This window comes from Lutra lutra, chromosome 12 (genome assembly GCF_902655055.1).
Source record: "Lutra lutra chromosome 12, mLutLut1.2, whole genome shotgun sequence".
Lineage (NCBI taxonomy): Eukaryota > Metazoa > Chordata > Mammalia > Carnivora > Mustelidae > Lutra > Lutra lutra.
The window spans coordinates 24,719,943-24,738,961 of NC_062289.1; the positions used below are offsets into that span (position 1 = coordinate 24,719,943).

At 48.2% G+C, this 19,019-nt stretch overlaps 1 protein-coding gene across 2 annotated transcripts in view; it reads left to right on the forward strand.

Annotated features, from left to right (window-relative positions):
* MYO5B (myosin VB) overlaps positions 1–19,019 on the forward strand; it is a 348,888-nt gene that overhangs the window by 137,512 nt on the left and 192,357 nt on the right. For both annotated transcript variants that reach the window (XM_047696392.1, XM_047696393.1), the window contains exon 2: positions 11,112–11,222. In XM_047696392.1, coding sequence (XP_047552348.1) covers positions 11,112–11,222 — 111 coding nt within the window. The remainder of the gene's footprint in view (positions 1–11,111; positions 11,223–19,019) is intronic.

Here is a 19,019-nt window from a genome sequence, read left to right on the forward strand (position 1 = left end):
AGGTGAGGTCCCCTGTTGTGTGCTAGGGATGTCTGTGTTGCTAAAGCAGTTATGACCATTGAAGCAGGATTGATGGCATGATGTGGTTGGGGATCCTTGAGGATAAGGGCGTGTCTCCCCCCCCCGCCCCCCGCCTTCTGTGTCCCAGCACCTTGCCTAGTGTTCGGTAAATATTCACGGATGAATGAATGAACTAGAGGCCATTTTCCTGCTAACAGGACTTTTAGCTTATGGAGTTAAAAGTTATTTTAGCTAATATGCAGCAGTTGAATATTTGTTGAACAGTCTCAAGGTGTGTTTGTATACTGGGAGGAAGGGGAGGCTGGCATGCTTTGTCCTATGAAATGAAGACTGAGTGCTGGCTTCAGTCCCAGAGGCAAGTGTGTCAGGCATTTAGTTCTAAAATGATCTCTTACATGCAAAGCAAGAACAGCTCAATGTACTCATATGTTGAGGGCCTTTCCCCAAATTTTCCCCAGAAAAGAGTGGTTGTTCCTGTGCATTTTCTCAGTAGATCAGCGACTTCTTTTGGAAGAAGAGAACTTAGCCCAAAATGACTTCAGTGCTGGCTTTAGTTGTTTACAGAGGTCATAGAGTGGAGCAGGTTTTAAATTAAGAGGGAAGCAAACAAACTTATTCCTGGCTTGGTCTAGGGCTGTGACTTCTAATAACTGTGATGGTGATTATGAATTAAGACTCGTTCTCTGGGGAGAGTACTGTGCTAGTCTTGGATGGTAGCGATCAAGAGTATATATTTATACAACAAAAGAGGAAAGCAGCTCTCCAGCGATGATGTCACATATGGAATTGAAAAGGAGTGTTTCAGACCGCTTAGGTGGAAATGAAGATGTTGTACTCTGGCAGACTATCTCAAATGACTTAAATGTGTGGTATGACTGGATTGCTTAATTCACATAGTTGGTCCTCTCTGTACGGGGAGAGTTCCCATTCCAGGAACTGTAGTCATGTTGCTGGGAGTAGGATTTTAACAAAGCTTCAGCTGCTTGGCAAGGTCTAGGCATGTATTTAACTGCATGAAAGGTACTAGCTTTGAGCAAACCTTTCTTAGCCTCTTCAGCAAGCAGGTTAAGTGGGTGTGATGTTGCAGCCTTACAACCCCAACTGGCCAGCCACAGGCAGGACTTTGTGATCTTTCCAAAACTTCAACAAGAACACGTCACTTTATAACCATTTCTTTTCAAGATTTTATGTATTTATTTGATAGACAGTGAGAGAGGGAACATAAGCAGGGGGAGTCAAGACGGAGAAGCAGGCTTCTGCTGAGCAGGGAGCCTGATGCGGGCTCTTGATCCTAGGATCCTGAGGGATCATGACCCAAGCCGAAGGCAGATGCTTAACGACTGAGCCACCCAGGCGCCCCTTTATAACCATTTCTAAGCTTCCGGTGTAACTGCAGTTCCTGTCGAGCGCACTGCTGGATGAAATGGCTCAGCAGAGCTCCCGAACTCCAGGCACTTGCCATCTTGGTGTCGGTTTGTCACTTGAGGACGTACAGACTTATCTATGAGTATCTGTAGGGCAGGAGACAGGCGAAGTTTGCCTTTACCAGTCATACGGTGACTTGGTTCTTCATTAGCTTCAAACACAGATAGTGCATGTAGATGAAGACAGAATTGTGACTGATGACGTGATCAGGTTTTCGAGTCGAGTCTGCTCAAAAGGCTGGATTTAGATGATATACTACAAGCATGTCAGAAAGCAGATGTCAAAAATGGGATTGTAATGGCCCGAGCCAGGTATAGATACATCTCCTTTTTTGACATTTGACTTTTATTTCATTTAAATAACAGGAAATACTGAAATTTATGGTCACTTTGCTACTCCAGAATGAAGCTCACTTCTTTGCCTTTTTTTCCCCCATCCTCCTTTACTCCATGGATGCCAAGTGGCTTTTTTTCCTATCCCAATCTCTATGCATGAAGTTGAAATTTCTTCCTGGTGTCCGGATTAGCTTGGTTCTCTCAGTGAGGAAAGAGCATGGAACAAGTTCAGACATCTGGGTTGGGGCTCAGGAATTACTTGACGGCCCAGCATATACATGGATTTTAAGTTACTTGTCAGCCCTGGACACACAGAATGTAAGTTACAGAGAGCTTCCCCGTGAAGAGCATTTGGGGGAATGGGAAGGTTATTACGGGTCCAGGAAGCCTTTCACAGGACGAATAAACAGGGAAACCAGGAAGCAGGACTTGCTGCTGGAGGAGGAGTTAAATTCAGGACAACAATCAGAGGGGTCGGTGTGTGTTCCCGTGATGCGTTGTGTGCCCGTGGTTCTGCTGGGATTCCTCGGTTGTGTCCGTGCTCCCCCACAGAGGGGTGTCTTCACGTCTCCTTAACGCCCCGGGCCCCATTTCCTGCTGCACTTGACGGTGACTGCCGAGCAGTTACTGTGTCGGGTGGCGCGCTGATTGTTTCACATACAGTTCATTTAATCGGAGCAGCAGCCCCACCTGGAAGCTATTTCCTTACTTGACAGATGGGGAAACTGAGTCTGTAATAGGCTAGTAGCTGATACCCGAGTCTTTTAGAAAGTTTTTTTTTTTTTAAGAAAGTGTGGTTGATACAATGTTACATTAGTTTCAGGTGTACAACAGCGATTCGTTAAGTCTCTACATTATGGTTATTGCAAGTATAGCCCATCTCTCCCTGTAGACTGTTACTATAATGCCATTGACTGTGTTCCCTATGTGGTAGCTTTTACCCTCATGACTTACTCTTTCCATAACTGGAAGCCTACACCTCCCACTTGACTTCACCCATTTTTCCAATTCCCCCCACCCTTGGCCATCTAGAACAATTTTGTTCTATATATGGGTCTATTTCTCCTTTATGCCGGAGTTTCATTTTTTAGATTCTGTATACAAGTGAAATAATAGGATTTTTGTCTGACTTTTTTTCACTTAGCATATATCCTCTAGGTCCATCCATGTTGTCACAAATGGCAAGATCTCATCCTTTCTGTGGCTGTATATAGTTCCATCGTGTGTATGACCCATCTCTTTCTTCTCTTTTTGTCTATTGATGGGCACTTAGATTGCTTCCATAGCTTGACTATTGTATATCATGCTGCAGTAACCCTATAGGCGTGCATATTTCTTTTCAAATTAGTGCTTTGTTTTCTTTGAGTAAATATCCAGTAATGGAATTACTGGATCATAGGGTAGTTCTATTTTTAATTTTTTGAGGAACCGCCATACTGTTTTCCATGGTGGCTGTACCCATCTACATTTCCACAAATAGTTCCTGGGGGGTTCCTCCTTCTCCACATTCTCAGCAACCCTTGTTATTTGATATCTTTTTGGTTATAGCCATGCCAACAGGTGTCAGGTCATCTCTTTGTGGTCTGCATTTGCATTTCCCTGATGAGTGATGTTGAGCATCTTTTCAGGTGTCTGTTGGCCACCTGGATGTCTTCTTGGAAAACTTCTCAGGCCCTCCGTCCATTTTTTAATCACCTTTTAAGTGTTCTATAAGTTCTTCATATATTTTGGATCTTAACCCCTCCGATAGCTTAACTTCCTTGCTTTCCAGCCCAGGACAAAGGAAGAGAAGGTGGCCAGCAGCATACTGGTGGGGATAGCCTTTATTTAGCTACTTCACCCCGCACCCCACCCCCACTCCCAGTTCGGGAGACTGATCATCAGCACAGGATTTTAGGATGCACCTTGTGTCTGGGCCCATGAATGTGATCTTCAGGCCTCATATGTGGAGAGAATAGTGGGTAGTCCTGCTTAGATGAGCAAAAATATCTAGTCTTTGTCCTCCAGACCTCATTATGCAGAAGAACGAAACGTGACCCACTTCCTACCGTAAGGGCAGTTAGCTAAGATGTCCCCGTGGTTTCTGCAACTTGGCCGTGCCTGCCGAGTACCACGCACTGGGAACAGCTACTCTGGAGGTGCTGGGAAGAAACTGCCACTGAGTCTGGAAGTGTTTTCCTTCCCCATCCGTAAAAGTATTGCTTCAGAATGGACCTTTACACCAAACAGAGGACATCACTTAAGACATCTTTGCAAAGTGTGTTTTCCGAGTCCCATTTAAAGAACCGAGCTTTGAATGCCGCTGTGTGTTTGAAAAGGGGTGCACGTGTTTCTGGCCTGGAGAGGTCCCTAGTCTCCTGGCTCTAGTTCTCCGCTTACTGTCCTGGCACGTTATGCTTGGGCTACAGGTAGGGCTGGGGAAGCCGCTTGCTGTCCTGGGCTGGCGTGATCCTTTCTGCCTCGGGTGACATCTGTGTCCCACGTCTCCCCTCCCTGCCTTTTAACAATTGTTTTCCTTTGGTACTCACAGCCTGTTCACTTGCTTCACTGCTGGTCACCTACTGTTTGTTGATGCTGCTCTCTCTGACTGATCATGGTCTGGTTTGGATGGAGAAATTCAGTGGCTTCTGTCTTGCCTGTAGGGTAGAAGCTGACCAACATGATATTGGATCTCGAGTTCTAGCACATAATTCATGTCCTGAGAGATGCTATTTGCCTGCTTTGTCAGTTGTAGCAAAAGGGGCCCCTCTTGCACCCTGGAACCAGAGCCCTGATTTTTCAGTTACAGAGCAGAGATCTCAGTGCCCACCGAACCGCAGCATCACGGCCATGCCAGGGGTACGGCTGTGAACAAGGTGGGCTGTGGGCCTTCTGTTCGCACCCTACCTTGGGGAGGAATGGACGGGCCATTTATGGAGTGGGCCACCAGGTCAGGCTGCGGGCTCCCCTCTCGTCCATTCCCAGGGGACAGTGCCTGGACAGTGCTTTAAGTCAAGACGATGGTGCAACCCAGTCTTCAGTCAGCCTGATTCTTACAGTACCTAGTGGCTTTGTTTGGCCTGTCATTGTAAGTGGCGGTTGGCCCTTTTTTCCATGTGTGCTTATGAGACCCTTTACCTGTGTAAAATACACCCTCAGTGGGTCCTGGGCTGCTGTAATAAAATTCATGTTTCTCCACAATGGGGAGACAGCAAGGACTTGAGGTCACAGATCCTTTGTCTGGTCATGGCTCTGACCCTTACTGTGAACTTGGGCAAATTGTTCCGTGCCCTTCGACCCTTAGTGTTCTTCTCTGTGATGGATTAGTGAAAACCCTGCTCATCTTAACTTGAGTTTTAAACTAAGATGAAATGGTTAAAGTGTTTGAAGTTACTTATTTTAGTCTAAGGTGTGGAGGTGACACTCTCAATAATTCAAGGAAGTGAATGTTTCCAGTGTCCCTGTTCTCCTTTGTCTAGAGTCCATTTTGATTCTGAGGCTCCTTCTTGAAACGGATTTTTTTTTCTTTTTTTAAGTCTGGCACATTGATCTGAAGCTTAAAAAAAAATACAGTGCTTGGTACCCACTCAGATTTCATCTTAATTACTCAAGTGTGGGACATGGGCATTGGTTTTGTTTTTGTTTTCCTTTTTTAAGATCTGCAGATAATTCTTAAATGCCAGCCAGCATTAACAATCCCTTCTCTCAGCGTTTTGAAGTGAAAGTAGGCTAGATCCAAATATTGATTTTTGGGCAAGGCATGGCTATCTGTGAACAACGATTTGCAGGACATTGAAAGGATCCCAGTAACCTGCAAATGCCTTAGGCTTTTGATTTTTCTATTTGCTCTTTCTCTGCGAGATCCCATCGGATCCTGCCTCCGAGGCTACACCGTGCCCGCAATCACCACTGTTGTCTGATGCTTACGGTGCTCTGATGATGTGGGATTGCATTGCATTCTGGGGGGACCGCCTGGCGAGACATCTGACTTTTACTCATGTTGTACAGCTGAAGAAACAGAGGCTCAGAACCTTACTCATCAGCTTACCCAGGCTAGTAAGTGGTGGTGGGAATTCTTACCCAGGCTGCCTGACTCGAGAGCCCACGGGCTCAGCCACACACTCTGCTGCATGGTGGTGCGTGCAAATAGGTAAATGTTGCCCCCTTCTTTTTTTTTTTTTTTTTTAAGGATTTTATTTATTTATTTGACAGAGATCACAAGCAGGCAGAGAGGCAGGCAGAGAGAGAGAGGGAAGCAGTCTCCCTGCTGAGCAGAGAGCCCGATGTGGGGCTCGATCCCAGGACCCTGGGACCATGACCTGAACCGAAGGCAGAGGCTTTAACCCACTGAGCCACCCAGGTACCCCTGTTGCCCCCTTCTTGATACAACATTCACATTTTGGCACAGGGGCTTTCTGGAGATGATGCTTTTAGCTCAGGATCAAGGCTATTCAGGCTGGAATTTCATGCTAAGCCCCAGGCGGTGAGTTCAGGTCTGCAGGGCCTGCCAGTCAGTCACAGGTGAAACAAGCCTGCTGTCTTCCAGACGAGCCTGCACTTGGTACAGCTACAGAGCCGCCTGGTCCAGGCCCCGGGGATTGCCGTGATCGGTGTGAAGCATTACGTGGCACGGGGAAGCTAAAGCGTCCCCAGGTGGTTCTAAGCTGCAGCCAGGGTTGAGCGTTCCTGGCCTGCGCGCAGCCGCTCCCTCCAGCTGAGAACTGCCTTTGCAGGCCCCTGCGGACAGCAGGGACAGGCGGCGGGGGTGGGGGGGATGGGGGGGGGCTGGAGAGTAGTTCTTGGTACTGATGCGTCTCTGTTCACAAAGACCTCTGCCTTCTCCAGTTACCGCACAGGGCTCTTTCCAAATGAGAAATCACAAGTTCTTTGACAATCAAGTCAGACTTGGATCTCCTTAGATAGGATGGAGTTAAGCCCTGTTAAGGGGGGTGTGGGTGACAAGTTGAGTGGCTCTGTGATTGGGTTATATGGGTCAGCCTTGTCTTTCCTGTAAATCTCCTTCTGAGGAAAGCTGGTATAGAGGTCAGATTTGGTGGAAGATACTCCTTGAAGGTGAGACAATGAGAGGCAACATGGAACCTTGGTTCTAGAGAGTTTCTATCTGGCCTGTAGAACTGATAGCTTTCTGTTAAAAAGAATATATTTCACTGTTTCCTCAGACATTAGGAGAACCCATGCCAGTGGAATGTACAGTGCTGTTTGCATCCTCTGCACACCAAAGCAGTTTTTGTTGAATTGAGGTGAAAGTCACATAACATAAAATTAGCCACTTAAAGTCAACCGCTCGGTGGCATTTAATGCATTCACAGTGCTGTGCAACCACCATCTCTGTCTAGTTACAGATCATTTTCACAATCCAAAGGAAACCTCCCTCCAAATCCTACAAGTCTCCCCAGCTCCGACCTGCCCGCCTCCAGTCTTTGCTGGCTACTACGGGGCTCCCTCTCCCTTCTTAGCCTGTTTCCTTGGCTCTTTACTCTGCATTGATCATGTCCTGCCTTGTCTGGGATTACAGAGGCAATGGATCTTCCTCGGGTGGGGAGCTCTGGGGAGGGAAGGGATGGTGGGCTGCTAGCTAAGTCAGCATGTAAAGCAAAATTTGATCATGGTTAAAATTGCCCTTGGCAGTCCTGTTCATTGCTCATCAACTGTGCGTGCGTGACATTGGGCAAACAGCTCTGCTTGGTAATTTGTAGACACTTTAAGCTGAGAATCCATGAAATAGGATAAAGATGGGGAAGCAGAGCTGCGGGGAGGCCTGCCTACAGATGTCCCCCATCCCATATCATCACAACGCAGGGTTGACTTAGTGCTGCTCTAAGAGGGAACTGCTCTGATCTCAGCACATGTCCACCTGTGTCTTTATTGTGGGGTTAGAGGAAACAGGACAGCGTCTAGCATGGTGGCCACATAGTAGGTGCTGACATGTTTCCTTGATTGGGATCTAGAACTTGCTTGACCAGGTGTGTAATACAAGATGTCCTTTAAAACGTGACGGGAGCCGTTGGCCATCTGTGTCCTCCGTTGGGATCAGTTGTTGCTGCCTTCCCTCTTCTTGACTTGCCTGTCCCTGCGGAATAGCTGTTTCTGTCCGTAGGAATTGTTCCCATCACTCCTTAGAGTGTATTTTTATGGGAATTGCCCACCTAACTGACATATAGTCGGGTGATAGGTCTCCATGTTTCTACTTGATTACATGGTACATATCATAGTGTGTTTTACGTGGAAACCTGATGCCTCCTAAATGCATTGTTTATGGATTCCTGTCTCCAAAAACATTTATTGAGCATCTATATGCCAGGGAGACTGAGCAATAGCGTATCTGAAAGACCTGACGATAGTGGGGTGACATGGATGTGAAACAAATGCCTGCTGGGGCGCCTGGATGGCTCAGGGGTTAAGCCTCTGCCTTTGGCTCAGGTCACGATCTCAGGGTCCTGGGATCGAGCCCCACATCCGGCTCTCTGCTCAGCGGGGAGCCTGCTTTCCTCTCTCTCTCTCTGCCTGCCTCTCAGCCTACTTGTGATCGCTCTCTCTGTGTCAAATCTTAAAAGAGAGAGAAATGCATGCAAAACCATGAAGTTAATCATAGAAGAAGGGGTTGCTGCCACAGAGTTAGTAAGGCCTAACTCGGGAGGGCACAGGGAAGGTCAGGGTTCAGTGAGGACAGGAACCTGGGACTCCGACTCTGCCCACATGGACGAGTGAGGGAAGGGTGTTCTGAGCTGCTGAAACAGCGTGTACAAAGGTCAAGGGCAACAAAGCTTCACTGTAATGGGCAGATAGTAAACCTTTCAGGCTTTCAGTGCCACGGGGTGTCACAACGACACAACCATCATCCAAGTGCAGGGGCAGCCATAGACTGTATGTGAGCGGAATGTGAGCTTGTGTTCCAGTACAACTTCACAGACACCAAAGTTTGACTTTCCTGCGATTGACATGTTGTCGTCTGGATATCATTCTTTCTCCCCCCAGACATTTAAACACTTGAAGATCATACTTACGTCCTGGGTTGCACAAAAGCAAGGGGCACACTAGACTTGGCCTAGGGCTCTGGTTTGCTGAGCCGTGTACAGAGGGAAGAATGAGCACGTACTGAAGCAGCAGAAGAGCAAGTACTTGGGGGTGCTCTGATGCGGTGGGTGCAGGTGGAGGCAGAGGGTCTCCGCTCCTAACATGCTCGCAGGTAATGGTGAGCCTCGGCTCCGCGGTTGGAGCAGCAAAGAGCTGCTCTGATGCTGTGCTTAGTTCTGTGGGAAAATAGAGACCGTTTTCTGCCAGGAGCTGTTTTCAGTCTATTGAGAGAGAAGAGATTGATTTAAGCAGAAGGACGGACTCTAGCGGAATAGGAAGTAAGCAGCTAGTGCCGGGCAGTTAACAGGTCAGTGAGGGGCACGTGGACCACAGGGGTCCGCCCAGAGGAGCCCCCGGGTGAGCCAGGACTGGGCCCATGGGCTTCCAGGATGTCCAGCATCGTGACGATGTCCGCATACCATCCTTCTCTTCACTCCGTTCCTGTTGGGACTTCCCTTACTCTTTTTGTCCCTTTTCCCTGGAGCCATTCCAACCTCATTTACACCTCGTGGAGACTTGGCGTACAATTTCTTGGGTAGGCCGGGCTCCCTCGGCCTGGACGGGAGATCCCAGGAGTGAGCTTGGAGGGATGACAACTGTAGTGACGCTGAGGAAAGGTCCCTCACCTGAGGTATGGGGACAAGATCTGAAAAGTCCTTGCAGCTGATGGAAGGTCGGTTTGCAGGCCGATGGAGGAGGGGCGCCCGAGGGGAGAAGCCACGTTGACAGTTCCGGTTGGCAGATGCTCAGAGCTTTCTCCGGAGGTGGCTCAGAGCATTTAATGTCTACGCCGAAGTGCTTAGGTGCTGTGAAGCTGTAGAGAATCTTCTGGGAAGATATGATCATTACGGCAGCTCAGAGGGAGGGAGGTGATCCTGTGAACTTGGTTTTTCAGAATGCAAAAAACGACTTTAGCGGTGTATCCTAGGCTGGGATATCAGGGGTGGCAGGGGTGCAAATTGGGGGTGGTTTGCGTTCCCATTAATGAGCGTCGTGAGTCTGTTGCCTCGTGACTTACTCCTCTTGCTGGTGAATTCGAGGCCGGTGCAGTAAGGGCTGGGGCTTTTAAAAAAGGCCAGTAACCATCTGGAGAAGAGTGCTGTGAAAAGTCAAGACCACAATAAAGCCGACTGGCCGCCAGCTCAGGACTTGGAGCAGCCACTCCTCGAGGCAGGTCGGTTCTATGGACCCAGACTCATGTCCTGGCTGGCCTTCTGGTCGTAAGAGCTCTTACTCTCCGGTTTGCTGAGGATGTTCTGTGGCCGTGAAACCAGGTGTGAGCGCGTGTGTGCACACAGAGCCAGGTTCTAAAGCAAACAAGCCCCCTGCAGATCACACACCTATAAAATGCAGAAATGTGTCGGACAGGTGGAAGGCACGCTGCTGAGAGCGCTGAGAGTGCAGGCCCGCTGGCCCGATGCTGCTGGTCTGTGCCCCTGAGCTGTGGGTTCGCGGCTGCACATTACACTCGCCGTGGGAGCTCTTCTGTCCCCTTCGATTCTGAGTCAGGCTGAGGTGGAACTCAGTCTCGGTGTTGTCACATTCTCAGGTGAGGACAGTGTGCAGTCCCAGCTGACAGCCCCCAGCTAGAGCGGGAGGCCTTACTTCCCCGGGCTGTGTTCTTCCTTGCTAGGGGTTGGCCGGCTCCTGACCATGCAAATCCCATAGCAGCTGGGAGAGCTTGAGCAGGATTTGGGGGCCTGTTTGGGCTTGAAGAATGCACAAGTAAATTGAAGTTGCTGGTAGTTCAGGAATATGTAAATACACTTTTAATTTGCTTACACTTTCTTTTGCTTCTGCAGGAAAATGGCTTTGTCCCTGAATGCAGTGTATCAGAGCAGAGGTTCCCAAGATTTGAGGATGGGCTCTTCTGTCTCAGCTTTGGCATGTGTAGTTTTGTTCCTCATCTTAGCTCACTAGACGTTCCCTCCGACACTGCTGTTCTGTCCCGCCCTTGAGACGATGGTACGCAGCTCTGGTGGATGTCACCAGACGTAGGCTTGGCGGTCTTGCTGGCAGAATTATAATTACATTGATCTGTGGCATTCTCTTAGGATCTGGAAAGTGCCCCTCTGTCCCCAGTCCTCTGAGTTACTCACTTGTCAGGGTGTTAGATTACCTTGTGTTTTGAAATGAGAAGGGAGGAAGATGTGTCAAGATGGCTTTTTAAATTCTCCGGAGGGCCCCTCAGAGATAGCAATACCCGTGTAGACACGTGAAAGCTTTATTTCTGACTTTCTTGTTTTAATCCTCCAGTACACAAGGGTCTGGATCCCTGACCCTGATGAAGTGTGGCGCTCAGCTGAATTAACCAAGGACTACAAGGAGGGAGAGAAGAGCCTCCAGCTCAGACTGGAAGATGGAACAGTAAGTGCGGGCCATGTGGGGGCACATGGGGGTCTGCCGCCTGGGACAGGGTGGTATGCTGCAGGCTGGAGTTTCCCCCCGCAGAGTAGAGCTGCTTGAGCCCCTGGTGTCTTTTTGTTGCTGCTGTTGACCACATATGTGAAAGTGGTAAAGCATAAGAAGAAATCCACGCCCACTGGTGTTGGCCACCGAGAGATCTCTCGTGACCACAGCAAGGATCTTTTTGGAAGGGAAGGGAGGGTTCCCTTGGTGGGGCTGAGGCGTCAGTGGGAGGAGAGGCAGGAGGTGCCAGGAGAGACAGTGTGTGGGAGAGTGGTTGGAGCCCTGGCTCTGGACCCAGCCTGTCTGGGGATTGGGACCCCCAGCCGTTGCTAGCTCTGTGCCCTCGGACAAGTTAGCGTCCTTCTGTACCAGTTACTTCATCTGTTCCACTCGAGTGATGGTTTGTCTGGGGGTCTTTTGAGAAAAAAAGGAGTTGCTATGTGACACGTGCTTAGAACAGTGCCCAGCATGTGAGCCCTCCCTGTGCGTGGGCTGCTGCAGCGAGATGGCTTTATAACTGCCCTTCAAGTGGCTTCATTCAAAGGGAAGACAAAGTAGTTAACTATGAACTCTTCCTCTGGCACCATCGGATTTTTTTTTTTCCCATGAGCTTTTGTGACTAGCCTTCCCTGTGAAGTGTGCGTTTCACAAATATTTGAATGCTTGCACTGTGTGGGGTCTTGGGGGTATACGTGGCCCTGCCATTGTGGGGGGCACAGAGGGACAGCAGAGTGCTGTGACCCATTGCATGAGGCACAGGCAGGTGGATAAGGAATAGGACAGAAAAGACAGGCTGAGGAGGGGAAGGCGCTGAGGGAGTTGCAGGGGTCGTGGAAGGGAGCTGGCCATTGAGGACTCAGGGCGGCGGAATGCGTGTGCCGAGTGTCCCAGGCAGGAGCGGTGTGTGTGACAAAGCGCTGAGGCTGCACGGTGTTCCCTTTGCATGTTGAAGGAAAGGAGGCCTGTGCCCCGAGGCACCTTTCTGAAGAAGGGGTCAGAAAGGCGGCCCGAGGACGCAGGCACACATCATGTGAGCAGGCCTCGCGGTGGGGGAGACTGCGAGAGAAACAGGTGTTGCCCAAAACTTGGGAGGGCAGTTGACACACGGTGTTACATGAGTTTCAGGTGTACAGTACAGAGATTCGGCAAGGTTAGGCCTTGTGCTGTGTGGGTATTGGGCTCCGTGAAATAAGTCCTCCTGAGAAAGATGAATGCCACGGGAAATGACATTTTTTTTCTTTCTTGATTCCATATTGAGAAACAGGTTTTGAGGGAAGTGGCAGGAGGAAAGCAAGCATTGGCCTTGGGGTGGGTTATGTTGGAGGGGCTGCCGTGGTGCAGGGGTTGGGTGGAGGGAAGGCCGGGGAGCTCCTGGCCTCCCCCCGAGATTGCAGTAGCCCTCAAAGTTGGGACCACACCATTTAGCCTTTGATCATTGACTGTCTTGCTGTTCTTCCTTCCTTCAAGCATCTTGATCTTGTCTTTCTCGTTAGCAATGACCTACTTGAGAAATGGACCTTGTCTTAGCCTTTGCTCACATAGTATCTACCGTGGTTGGTGATGGGTCGGCAGCAAGGTGGGACAGCTCCGTTTACTAACATTTGTCTACATCCCCTCAAACCCATCACTTGGTAAAACTGGGACACTGAGCTACACGTTCACACCAAGGTGTGCACGCCTCACCTTCCCCTTCCCGGCAGGCGGACTTAGCTCGCCTCCTCTTGGTTTTGAGGCGAGAATCTAAATTCCCGACAGATGGAATCATGTTTACTGTGTGGAATAACTTCCCACCCCACGCCCCAAACAAAATGAAGTTAGTTCACCCACTTGAGTGGCGTAACTTCTCTTCCAACATATCTCATTTTAGATGATCTTTAAGTGGGTGGGTATTTTTAAAGGGTTGTACAGAGGTAGTGAGGAATCACCTGCCGCGTTGCTAAAACAGCAGATGCTTGCCTCCCCAGCTGAGAATCTGCCCAGCGTGACTAATCCTGGCAGCTGCCCCGGACGCCCCCACCACCCCACCTGCTATGTGGCCAGTCAGTGTGTGATCAGAAGGGAGGCCGGGGGTGCAGATTAGCAGCCCTGGAGAAATAATGGCCTCTGAACCTCCAGCTCTGTCCGGGTCACTTGCAGAGTGTGGTTTGGCCACTGCTGGACCAAGTGGTCACTAGGAGCCACGAGGCTGAGCGAGCGGTGGCCCAGAGGCAGGAGGGCAGAAGTTGAAAGACTGGCCTCTGCGAGCTTGAAGAGCCTCTGCTCTGTAGCTGAGAGTGTCCTCGTGTATCGGGCTGCCCAGAATCCAGCTGCAGTGCTCCCCACCCTCCCCACCACTGCAGTCCAAGAGTACAGGTTTCCCTGTGGTGGCGAAGGGCGAAGATACGTTTATTCTTTTCTGGAACAACAGTGTTTCTCCCCTCCCCCAGCTTCTACCTTATGCTCGCTTGTGTGCTCAGCTCAAGGTGGTCTGGCTTCTTAGTGTTCCTCTGAGATGTTTCTTCTTCAGCGTCGCTTATCATTTTAGTTGTGGTCAAATACACAAAACGTCAAACTGACCACATTAGCCATTTTTACATGCACAGTTCAGTGACATAAAGCACTTCCACTTTGTTTACCGCCACCCTCGTCCAGAACTCTTGCAAAACGGAAACTCTGTCTCCATTCAGTGCTAACTCCCCACCCCTCCCTGCAGGTACTGGTAACACTGTTTGGGTCTGAGTTTGACGGCTCTGGGTTCTACCGTATTTGTCCTGTGTCTGGCTTGTTTCCCTGAGCACAGTGTAAGATACTTTCTATTTAAGCCAATGGGAAACTTCTTGGAAAAGGAGAGTCCTCTCTTTCTCCCCGCGGCTGTGATGGGTGCGGAGTAGCCAGGTGTGCCCACCCTTACCGCTGTGCTGCTTCTAAACGGGGTCAGGCATCTCTGTGCCAGTTGGTAAACTGTGGTGATGCGAAGTTCCCTCCTTGTTTGCCTGCCTCAGAGCGGAACCTGGCAGCCTTTGCTCTTGCCTCCACCTCCCTTGTAACTCCTGCCCTCTAGTGGCGGGGGAAACTCACCATTTCCATGGTTTTGCATTTAATTTTTTTTTTTTTTTTTAATTTAAATTCTAGTGAGCATTGCAATATTGGTTTCAGGAGTAGAGTTCAGTGATTCATCACTTACATACAACACCCGGGGCTCATCATGAAAGGTGCCCTCCTTAATGCCCAGTGCCTGTGTAGCCATCCCCCTGCCTGCCTCCCTCCATCAAGCCTCAGTCTGTTCTCTATTAAGCCTCTTCTGGTTTGCTTCCCTCTCTTTTCCTCCTCCTCCAGTAAGTTCATATGTTCCCTAAATTCCACGTATGGTGGGGTGCCTGGGGGCTCAGTCGGTTAAGCGGCCAACACTTGATCTCAGGTCAGGTTTTGATCTCAGGGTCAAGAGTTCAAGCCCCACACTGGGTGTGGAGACTACTTTAAAAAAAAAAATTCCATGTATGAGTGAAATCATATGGAATTTGTCTGTTATTGTTGTGTTGTTTTTTTAAAGATTTTATTTGAGAGAGAGCCCAAGGGGTGGGGCGAGGGACAGGGAGAAGGAGAAACAGGATCCTTGCTGAGCACGGACCACCCCTCCGCCCCCAAAACAGGGCTGACCCCAGGATCCTTAGATTATGACCTGATCCAAAGGCAGATGCTTAACCAACTGAGCCACCCAGGTGCCCTGAAGCTTATTGTTCTCTGAGTGACTTTTTTTACTAAGCATAATACACTTAAGCTCCATCCATGTTGTTGTAAATAGTCAAATATTCCTTTCCATGGCAGAATAATATTCCATTGTATATTTATACTACATCTTCTCTATCCATTCGTCAGTTGGTGGACACATGGGCCCTTTCCACAGTTTGGCTATTGTAGGTAATGCTACTGTAAACATCGGGGTGCCTGTACCCTTTCGAATCTGTATTTTTGTATCCTTTGGGTAAATACCTAGTAGTGCAATTGCTGGGTGGTAGGGTAACTCTATTTTTAAATTTTTAGGAACCTCCACACTGTTTTCCAGAGTGGCTGCACTGGCTTGCATTCCCACCAACAGTGCAAGAGGGTTCCCCTTTTTCCGGATCCTCATCAACATATGTCATTTCCTGACTCGTTAATTTTAGCTATTCTGACAGGTGTGAGGTGGTATCTCCTTGTGGTTTTGATTCACATTTCCCTGATGATAAGCGATGCTGAGTGTCTTTTCATGTGTCTGTTAGCCATCTGGATGTCTTCTTTGGAAAAGTGTCTAGGTCTTCTGCCCATTTCTTAACTGGATTACTTGCTTTTTGGGTGTTGAGTTTGATAAGCCCTTTATAGATTTTGGATGCTAACCCATCATCAGATATGTCCTTTGCAAATGTTTCTTCCCATTCCGTGGGCTGCCTTTTAGTTTTGTTGACTGTTTCCTTCACTGTGCAGAAGCTTTTTATCTTATGAGGTCCCAGTAGTTCACGTTTGCTTTTGTTTCCTTTGCCTCTGGCAATGTCTTTAGCAAGAAGTTGCTGTGGCCGAGGTCAAAGAGGTTGCTGTCTGTGTTTGTCTCTAGGATTTTGATGGTTTCCGGTCTCACATTTAGGTCTTTCCTCCATTTTGAATTAACCTTTGTACTGTAAGGAAGTTTCATTCCAGTTTCATTCTTGTGCGTGTTGTCCAGTTTTCCCAACACCATTTTTGAAGAGACTCTTTTTTTTCCCTTGGATGTTCTTTCCTGCTTTGTCAAAGATTAGTTGACCAGAGAGTTGTGGGTCCATTTCTGCGTTCTCTGTTCTGTTCCATTGATCTGTGTGTCTGATCTATGTGACGGTACCATACTTTCCTGGTAACTCCAGCTTTGCTTTTCTTTTTCAGGATTGTTTTGACTATCTGGGATTTTTGTGGTTCCATACAAATTTTAGAATTGTTTGTTCTAGCTCTGTGAAAAATGCTGGTGGTATTTTTTTTTCTTAATATACATTTGTCTTTTTATTTTTTTTTAAATTTCTTTTCAACATAACAGTATTCATTGTTTTTGCACCACACCCAGTGCTCCATGCAATCCGTGCCCTCCCCAATACCCACCAGCTGGTTCCCCCAACCTCCCACCCCCCACCCCTTCAAAACCCTCAGATTGTTTTTCAGAGTCCATAGTCTCTCATGGTTCACCTCCCCTTCCAATTTCCCTCAACTCCTTTCTCCTCTCCATCTCCCCTTGTCCTCCATGTTGTTATGCTCCACAAATAAGTGAAACCGTATGATAATTGGCTCTCTCTGCTTGATTTATTTCACTCAGCATCATCTCTTCCAGTCCCGTCCATGTTGCTACAAAAGTTGGGTATTCCTCCTTTCTGATGGAGGCACAATACTCCATAGTGTATATGGACCACATCTTCCTTATCCATTCATGCTGGTGGTATTTTGATGGGGATTACATTAAATTTGTAGATTACTTTGGATAACATAGACATTTTAACAATGTATATGCTTCTGATCCATGAGCATCTAATGTTTTTTGATTTCCTTATGTCTTTTTCAGTTTCTTCCACAGTGTTCTGTCATTTTCAGAGTATAGATTTTTTTTTTTTTTAAACCTCTTTCGTTAGGTTTATTCCTAGGTATCTTATGGTGTTTGGTGCAGTTGCAAATGGAATTGATTCCTTGATTTCTTCTGCTTCATTGTTAGTGTATAGAAATGCAACAGATGTTTATATGTCGATTTTTATGTCCCACAAGTTTGCTGAATTCATGTATTCGAGCAATTTTTTGGTGCTTTCTAGTTTTCTAAATAGAATATCATGTTGTCTGTGAAAGTGTGACCTCTTTCTTGCTCATTTGGACGCCTTTTATTCCTCTTGTTGCCCGATTACTGAGGCTAGGACTGCCAGTACTATGTTAAATAGTAATGGTTAGAGTGGGTGTCCCTGTCTTGTTCCTGACTGTCAGGGAGAAGCTCTGGTTTTCCTGTTAAGGATGACATTAGCTGTGGCCGTTTCACACATGGCACGTGGCCTTTATGATGTTGGGTATGTTCCGTCCATCCCTGAGTGTCTCCTGCCTGGAGTTCGTATCCAGCGTCCCACAGCCACCTTCATGGAAGGGCCTCCCCATGTGCAGGGCCCTCCCTGAGTGTGTGAGAGAGGAAGACGGGCGCACTGGAGCTTGAAGGAGGGGGATGCACCCTACCTGTGTCTCCACGTACCCGAGCCCTTGAACATTGGTGGGGCCAAGGCAAGCAGATGGGTGTGAGCCTGCCTCTGCGAGTAAAGACAAGCTGCTTCAACAGGCGCGTGAAACCCACGTTGCTGATTCTTGAAAACTAAAACATCTAATATTTTGAAAACATGTTTGCAACTCTCTACTCTTCCATCTCCATCTGGCTGCCAGTGTAAATAACTGTTATCTTTAAGCATGTTGTGCCTGTACCTGTATGTAAAGAAATTGCAGAGGAACATGAATCATGGAGTATTGCAACATATCCCTCTTGTCGTGTTGCCGTGAGTGCAAACACTGTATTGATTTGTGAGGGCCTCTGGAGCCCAGAGCCTGTGGGGAAGCGGGGACCTGGACCCTGGGCCTGGTATTGGTGTTTCCATGTGTGAATTTTCTTTGCAGTTGTGCCTCTGAAAGGCTGGATTAATGTGCTAATTTGCCTTTCCTTTATTTACTCTAAGCATCTTGACTGCCCACCTCCTCCCCACGCCTAGAAGCGGTGTCTGTCTCTGGTGTTGGCAGTGTTAGAGTCCACAGGCCTGCCAGAACCTGGTGGCCATTGTCTTACCTGTCATCGTGGGGCAAGAGGTGTGCAGGACCGTTTCCCTGGGGCTGAATGGCTTAGTCCCAGGAGTGTGTGCCGAGGGCTGCAGATCTCACTGCGTCAGCACTGAAGCCTGATGCCAAGGGGCAGAGTGACCACGTGTTCTTTCATAAGCTTCTGTTTTGTGTTTAAAATGATGGAGCCCTCGAAGATGCAGGACCCAGGGAAGGGCCCTCTTACTCAGGTCTGAGGACGGTGCCAAACATCGCAAGCTATTACAGCCAGGAGATGGCCAGCTTGGTTCTTTATGCCAAGAAGCAAATGTTGCAGAAGCACTGGACCACTGCGCTTGACTGTTGGTGCACTCGGACCTGTGCACCTAGAGAATGCCCACAGGGCTTGTCAGCACAGTTCAGGGAAGTGTCCGCTGTGTGCACAGCTAGCAAAGTAAGAGCTGAGAGTGGTCAATCCGCTTGTCCCAATACAACTTCTTAGTGCAAGTGATTTTCATTTTACTGGTTATTTCTGTTCTTTTAATATTTGTTTGGTCACCTAATAATTTTTTGCCTCCAGTAGCTCAGTAATCCACAGTTGAGACTGTCTTTGTTCAGATGGCAAGGATAATGGGAGGAAGACTGTATTTATTCTGTTTGTGTTGTACATATACAAAAAACATTTAAGGTTATAGAACAAATGGCACATAAAGGTCTATTAGTCATATTGCTACCAATGCAATTAGTTATCTTACCTTAAGTAGGCTATAATTTTCCAATGGAAATATTTTTTTTTTTAAGATTTTATTTATTTATTTGTCAGAGAGAGAGAGGGAGAGAGAGCAAGCACAGGCAGACAGAATGGCAGGCAGAGGCAGAGGGAGAAGCAGGCTCCCCGATGAGCATGGAGCCCGATGTGGGACTTGATCCCAGGACGCTGGGATCATGACCTGAGCCGAACGCAGCTGCTTAACCAACTGAGCCACCCAGGCGTCCCAATGGAAATATTTT